This window comes from Heloderma suspectum, chromosome 16, assembly GCF_057233095.1.
Source record: "Heloderma suspectum isolate Gila_16-S chromosome 16, 16-S_ref, whole genome shotgun sequence".
Classification (NCBI taxonomy): Eukaryota; Metazoa; Chordata; class Lepidosauria; order Squamata; family Helodermatidae; genus Heloderma; species Heloderma suspectum.
In genome coordinates, this window is record NC_139473.1 from 10,776,170 (window position 1) to 10,784,081 (window position 7,912).

Genomic DNA, 7,912 nt, shown 5'->3' on the forward strand with positions numbered 1-7,912 from the left:
ACCTCTTGCAAGCGAACACTGATCTTCTGTGTTTGTTGCCTTCCAGCTCCACTGTCGCTCAGCCATCTGAGATGCCGCCATCTCCACTGGTCTGGGAGTGAACGTGGACAATACAATGTACTACTGAAGACATAATGTAGCTTTCCACTGGATTCTGGGATTTGCAATTCTGGAGGCTTAATCATGCTTGTACTGTAATTTTACTAATGAAGTTTTAAATTAACAACCACTATCCTTGTATGATATATGAATAAGAATTAGGAAAAGGTGTTAACTAGGCTTTTAAATCCTGTCAAGGTGGGTTTGTGCTTTTAGAAGAAAAATATTTTATCCAGAGTTGCACATGGGTTTTTTAATGGATTGCAGTGCAGCTGGGATCTTGCTTGGCTCGGAACAAACAGAGGATTGAACCAAATTGGTGGGAAAGTTGCTATTTTCTTGGCTTTGGGGTTTTCCGTTTTTCTTTTTTCCCTCTTTGATTTAAAGTGAGATTGTGTAAAGGGATAAGATGTTTTGATATTGAGCCATTTCTAAAGATTTTGGGTTTTTCTAAAAAGAATTAAATTAAAAAGTTAGGGGATGCAAAACTCAACCGCGACCAATCATGAAGCTCTGTCAGGTTGCAGTGGCCAAGCTTCTATACCTAGCTTCTCACTAGCGCTGCGGTGGTGACTGTGTACCGTTTTCCAATCAGATGTTGTAAGTAGAGAGAATGAGTTGTGACTAGGAAAGATGAGACTCTTCCTTTTAACCCCCCCTATAAATAAATATATATAAATATATATATTTAATCTATTTTTATTAGAAGTTTTTCTGCTCTTTTCTTACATAAATCATGGCCCTTTCCCCCCAAGCATGCATCTGCAAATGTGTGTAAATAATTCCATTTCTGGACTAATATTCAAAGAATCTTGATATCCATTGCTGTGTATAGACAGAGAGAGAGAGAGAGAGAGAGAGCGCGAACGCACGGAAGAGAAAGTAGCTTGCCCATTTTTAGGTCTGTGAAACTTTGTGATTTTTTTTTTTTTTTTAAACCTGCACTGGACAGTTGGGTGAAAACGAAATGAAAAGCGGGGGGGGGGGGAGCACATAGGGAATTATGTTAATTGTATTTGTGTCATTAGGCAAAGCCGTGGAAGTCTTGAAATGTCACAGTAGTAAATACCTTTTATTACTTTTTGGCTAATTCCTTTTGTGTGTGTGTTCTGTTCAAACACTGAATTATTCTGTGCATATGTATATATATATATGAACACAAACTGAAGGCCTCTACCTCCTGGAGTATACAACTTGGTTTGTTTACCTCCACATGATTTTTTTTTTAAGTTCGGTGTGGAGACTTGAAACTTGAATGTCCCTTCCAACTTTTATATTTAAAAAAAGGCAAGAAAAATTGAAGACTGTTTTTCACCTGTACAAAGAAATAACAAATGGATGTTCTTAAATTTTGAACATTGGTCTGGGATATTAAAAAAAATGAGAGAGAGAAACCTTGGTGTTTGTCATGGACAATTAACTGTTAAAGTTATGGTAAGTTATCTGTATTTGGCAGAGTATTTTCAAGAAGAGTGATCTGAGCTGGAACTGAATACTATTCGTTAAGTTATGTTTTCTGGAAGTTTTAACTTCAATGAAGTAATTATTTTGCTGTGAAAGAGACAAACGTTGAATTTCTCGAACAAAGATGATGAAATATCTTTGTTTTTTGTGCGGCTCCTGAGGAATTTTAAAAAACAAAACCAACTGAAGCATTTCAATTCACTTGAATGAGAAACGTGTTTTAACTTAAATGAGCCCAAGAAGACACTGGTATGAAAGGTAAAATCTCAGAGGTTGGTCTGTTAAATGTGGCACACTTGCGGGTCACTTTGTACAATGTAGATTTTGAAGTACAGTGGTGAAAACATTAAATGTGACATTTGAAACAAAAAAAACCCTGTAAGTCTTTTATTCCATTCTCTATCTCACTGAGGTGGCCGTGGATTCTCTCATCGATTCAAACCTTGGATTTGGGATTTCTGCAACATTTGGTACATAGTGTTGTCTTTGAATTAGACCATTCAGAAGATGCAGGTTGACTGCTAGAAGCTCAGAAGGTCCAGAAAAAGTGGACTTCTAGGGACCACACATACAGCTGGTGCTTCAGAGATGGAAATGGCTTCCTATACCATTCTGGGCCCAGACCAAGGGCTGGGTTTTGACCCTCGCAGCGCTAATTGAGGCGAAAATGGTAAAACATTGTGGTTTTAATGTTCTATATATTTTAAATAGTTTTATTGTGTGCCATTTGGTTTTAATTTTTGTGAACCGCCCAGAGAGCTTCGGCTATTGGCAGTATAGAAATGAAATAAATAAATAAACTCTGCTGCCGCACCCTAATTCAAGGGCTAGTTCATCCTTTCAGTAGGATCAAGTGGACTGCATCAGTTAAGGTGGTAAAGTACGGGGGTGAGTTAGAGAGTGGGCTGTTTGTTTGTTTTTTAATGTGCCTCCACATAATCCCTGTATATAGAAAACTAGGATGTCAGGAAAGGTTTAAGCAGAATCAGGATGATGTGTATGCCATGGGAATGCTGAATTCGGCTCCCTGAGTATTTCACTTTTTTTTTTTTTTTAAACAAGGTTACTAGCCCCTATGGTTGCAAAGATAGGCTTAATAATATGTCAGCAATGTGTGCTGAAACCTCAGAAAGTAGAAAAGCAGTTGAAATAGATTTCAAGTGAAATAGATTTCGAGCAATGAGGCTTCAGTGCTGTGTATAGTTTCTTGTCCCTCCCTGCAAATGTTTATAATTTATATAGAATGCAAAATTCAGCTTGCCTTGGCACAGGCCTTTAGATCATCTGGGTGCAGAATTGTAATTCGTTTGGCACAAGCAGCCCTGACATGCTGTTTTTCTATGTGAAGCGAGTTGTGCATTTGGGTTCTTTGAGTGTGGGGGGGCGTATGTGTGTGTTAATAATAGGACCTATCCCCCCACCATGCAGACAGAAGTGGTATAGTCCAGAAAAAGCTTAACTACTTTATCTTACTTGAATGTGTAAACTGGCTCTTGGCTGCTAGTTCTGATTTTTAAAGCGGCTCATTTTATAAGCACATACTTAGTTCAAATAAGCTACATACTTGTTGTTGTTCAGTTGTGTCCGACTCTTTGTGACCCCGTGGACCACAGCACGCCAGGCCTTCCTGTCCTGTGCTCTCTCCTGGAACGTGCTCAAGTCCATATTCATTGCATCAGTGATGCTATCTAGCTACATCCAAGCTACATATTTGCCCTGCTGTAAATTAAGGAAGAGCAAAAATACTGTACACGGGATACTGAACACTAAACCCAACTGTAATCAAAATATACTTGTGATTGATTTATAAGTGATTGTCATCTCCGCCTCTTCTCCCTCTCCGTATTTTTACTAAACAGGCTTTTTTGCCCACCTAGCTGGGACATTCCAGAGCGGAATGGGATACCTCGTATCCCAGCCTCTCCAGTCCCCTCCCCGCCCACCGGAATGCCCCCTTTACCCCCTCTCTGAGGTTGAGTTCCAGACCTCGGAAAGGCAGCCGGCGTGATTCTTTCCACGCTGGCTGTGAGGCGGAGTGGGGGCAGAGCACGGATTCCTGGATCGGAGGTTGGAGCGCTGTCTCCTACCTTGGATCCAGGAATATGAAGTATTACAGGGGCCATAGGAGCGCTCTCCCCAGAGGTTAGATTAATTCAGGATTGGTGTGGAAGAGAAACTGAGCTATGAAATGGTACCTGGGCACGGCGCTCTCATCCTCAGTCGCCACATCTGCAGTATAGGGGATAATACTGACTTCGCTTACAAGGTGGTTGGATCGCAGAACTAGATAATGCACGTGAAGTGCTTTGAAACCTTGAAGATGGTATAGAAATGTTAAATATTAATGGTTTAAAACCATTTTTAAAAACATGGTTTTAAAATGGGCTCTTTGAGGAAAGGTAAGATATAAATCAAATACTTTTTAATGAACTAAAAAAAAGGCATCTCTGATTAATCAGGAAACAGTTAAAATGTTACTTTTAATACTATTTATACAAACTGAAAATGGCAGGCACCATCTTAGAAGAGGCATTCCTCCTTCACTCTCAAACAAGAATGGAATGCCTCTTCTAAAATACACATGCATACACCATGTTTAAAAAGTATAAATTTCTTTTAAAAAAACAAACCCTGTTCTAGTCATATGCAACTATATAAAGACTGATCCATCAGAAACTAATTTGTTTCATCAACTAAAGTTCCTTCAGTTGAGTGACAGACCTAATAAAGTTTAATGGTGTAAAGGACTATTGCCATAAGCTCTAAATTGTTCCAGTAAAAATGTGTGTTACTGCTGAAATCCTCTTTAATTGTTGGCTAATCTGGGCCATGAAGGCAGCATACTTCCTCCCTGGAGAGGCTGGAGCCCTACCACCTTCACAGCTTAAAAAAAACCCTCACAGGGTTGGAGGAAGTACTTTTCCTCTGATTCTAATTCATCTCCTCTCTACACACACACACGTTTAATTTCAAAGTGTTCAGTCTTTAAAAATTTATATAATCCTAGACTCGAGAAATGGGGACTTTTAAGGTTGGGAACCGAGATACCCTACACTTGCTTGCTTATTTATTGTGGTTTCAGTCATAGGAACATAGGAAGCTGCCTTATACTGAGTCAGACCTTCAGCCCATCTAGCCCAGTATTGTTGACACTGACTGGCAGCAGCAGCTCTCCAGGGTTTCAGCAGGAATTTTTCCATCCCTACCTGGAGATGCCGGGGATCGAACCTGGGACTTTCTGCATGCAAAACAGGGGCTGTGCCACTGAGCTGTGACCAGTCAGCTAAATACTGCCTCCCCAACCAAAACCATCCACAATTCTGTGTCTCCCAGAGAGAAAAATTTGGGTAGTTTTTAGCAGCAGAGCAGTATGTAAATAATAATGATTATTGTTTTTATAAGTGGCTCCTGAAACAACACATTGCAGGGTGGAATTCTCCCTGTGCGGGATTCCACATACTCTATACAACCGCACCCATCTGTTTTCTTCTTTTATATATAATATTTTTTATTTATTATATAATAAATGCATTATTATTATCCACCCTGCATTTGCGGCTAGACAGCTGATTTCGGCTGTCCAGCCGTGGGAAGATGGAGTGCGGGAAGTGGCGGCTGGACGACACATTGGGTGTGTCCTACCGGCATTTCCGACTTCCCTGTTCTGGAATGCCCCCAGGAGCTCCCCGTTTCCCCCCCTCCGCACTCCTCTTCGGAGCGCCGAGCGTGGGAGGGACGGAAGGTTGGTTCTCGGGGAGCCGACTTCGGAGCGCGGGCTCCAAGGTCGGTTCCCGGGAACCGACATATCCTATGGCCATCTAGCCACTGACTAGCGGCCACACAATTGCACCCTAAAGGACTTTGCCAAATACATGTTTAAGAGGAGTGTTAACTGTATCGCACTGCCAGCAATTAGCTGAATTAGTCCCTTATAAAAGAGGCATTGCGGTGTCCCATAGACATGAAACAGAAGTTTTTCCTGAATAAGACGCAGCGTATGATCCATCTAAATTTGTGTAATAAAATAAGTCAGTAAATAGTAAGATGTCTACTCCAAAGTTAGTCCCAGTGGGTTCAGTGGGGCTTACTCCCAGGAAACCCACAGGACAGATGGGAAAAAACCCTCTGTTTTTGACTGGCCGAGGCCCTCTAGGGTTTCATTGCTGACAATACTGAGTTGGATGGACTCGCTCTATAAGGCAACTTCCTAATATGCTGTCGCTTCTGCACAAGCCTGGAGGGAAGCTTGTTTTCCCTTAGGGGGAAAAACCCCCAATGGCTCTTTAGTACAGATCTTTGGCTTCCCCCAAGCTTGCTGGTCCCTCCCTCTTGTCCACTGGGGGGGGGGGGTGCCACTTTGAGTACCTAATAAGGATCCACACTTCAGAATGTGTCTGTGTGTGCGCCTATGTATAAATATAGATATAGTTCATATTGAGGGCCAGTCAGGTATCGTGGTTTTTATTTCATTTATAGCCCACCTTTCCTTTCCTTGAATTTTGCTCCTCACAACCACCCTGCGAGGTAGGGCATATTCCATTTATGTCCCAGTTTTCCATTTCATTTGTAGCCCACCTTTCCTTTCCTCCCTGAATTTTGCTCCTCACAACCACCCTGCGAGGTAGGTCATATTACATTTATGTCCCAGTTTTCCATTTCATTTATAGCCCACCTTTCCTTTCCTTGAATTTTGCTCCCCACAACCACCCTGCAAGGTAGGTCATACTACATTTATGTCCCAGCTTTCCATTTCATTTATAGCCCACCTTTCCTTTCCTTTCCTTTCCTTTCCTTTCCTTTCCTTTCCTTTCCTTTCCTTTCCTTTCCTTTCCTTTCCTTTCCTTTCCTTTCCTTTCCTTTCCTTTCCTTTCCTTTCCTTGAATTTTGCTCCTCACAACCACCCTGCGAGGTAGGTCATATTACATTTATGTCCCAGTTTTCCATTTCATTTGTAGCCCACCTTTCCTTTCCTTGAATTTTGCTCCCCACAACCACCCTGCAAGGTAGGTCATACTACATTTATATCCGTTCTCCATTTCATTTATAGCCCACCTTTCCTTTCCTTGAATTTTGCTCCCCACAACCACCCTGCAAGGTAGGTCATACTACATTTATGTCCCAGCTTTCCATTTCATTTATAGCCCACCTTTCCTTTCCTTGAATTTTGCTCCTCACCACCACCCTGCGAGGTAGGTCATATTACATTTATGTCCCAGTTTTCCATTTCATTTGTAGCCCACCTTTCCTTTCCTTGAATTTTGCTTCCCACAACCACCCTGCAAGGTAGGTCATATTACATTTATGTCCGTTCTCCATTTCATTTATAGCCCACCTTTCCTTTCCTTGAATTTTGCTCCCCACAACCACCCTGCAAGGTAGGTCATATTACATATTCTCCATTTCATTTATAGCCCACCTTTCCTTTCCTTTCCTTTCCTTTCCTTTCCTTTCCTTTCCTTTCCTTTCCTTTCCTTTCCTTTCCTTTCCTTTCCTTGAATTTTGCTCCTCACAACCACCCTGCAAGGTAGGTCATACTACATTTATGTCCCAGCTTTCCATTTCATTTATAGCCCACCTTTCCTTTCCTTGAATTTTGCTCCTCACAACCACCCTGCGAGGTAGGTCATATTACATTTATGTCCCAGTTTTCCATTTCATTTGTAGCCCACCTTTCCTTTCCTTGAATTTTGCTCCCCACAACCACCCTGCAAGGTAGGTCATATTACATATTCTCCATTTCATTTATAGCCCACCTTTCCTTTCCTTTCCTTTCCTTTCCTTTCCTTTCCTTTCCTTTCCTTTCCTTTCCTTTCCTTTCCTTTCCTTTCCTTGAATTTTGCTCCTCACAACCACCCTGCAAGGTAGGTCATACTACATTTATGTCCCAGCTTTCCATTTCATTTATAGCCCACCTTTCCTTTCCTTGAATTTTGCTCCCCACAACCACCCTGCAAGGTAGGTCATATTACATTTATGTCCGTTCTCCATTTCATTTATAGCCCACCTTTCCTTTCCTTGAATTTTGCTCCTCACAACCACCCTGCAAGGTAGGTCATATTACATTTATGTCCCAGCTTTCCATTTCATTTATAGCCCACCTTTCCTTTCCTTTCCTTTCCTTTCCTTTCCTTTCCTTTCCTTTCCTTTCCTTTCCTTTCCTTTCCTTTCCTTGAATTTTGCTCCTCACAACCACCCTGCGAGGTAGGTCATACTACATTTATGTCCCAGCTTTCCATTTCATTTATAGCCCACCTTTCCTTTCCTTGAATTTTGCTCCCCACAACCACCCTGCAAGGTAGGTCATATTACATTTATGTCCCAGCTTTCCATTTCATTTATAGCCCACCTT

The 7,912-nt window shown here is 41.6% G+C and overlaps 1 protein-coding gene across 5 annotated transcripts in view; it reads left to right on the forward strand.

Moving 5' to 3' along the window:
- NLK (nemo like kinase) overlaps positions 1–6,194 on the forward strand; it is a 124,895-nt gene extending 118,701 nt beyond the window's left edge. For 3 of the 5 annotated variants that reach the window (XM_084822626.1, XM_084822625.1, XM_084822624.1), the window contains one exon: positions 47–6,193. In XM_084822626.1, the coding sequence (XP_084678752.1) occupies positions 47–101 (55 nt within the window). In that variant the 3' untranslated portion in view covers positions 102–6,193. Of the gene's footprint in view, positions 1–46 lie in introns of all 5 variants that reach the window. The other 2 variants (XM_084822622.1, XM_084822623.1) reach the window with 1 other exon arrangement.
- Positions 6,195–7,912: the final 1,718 nt, after the last annotated feature.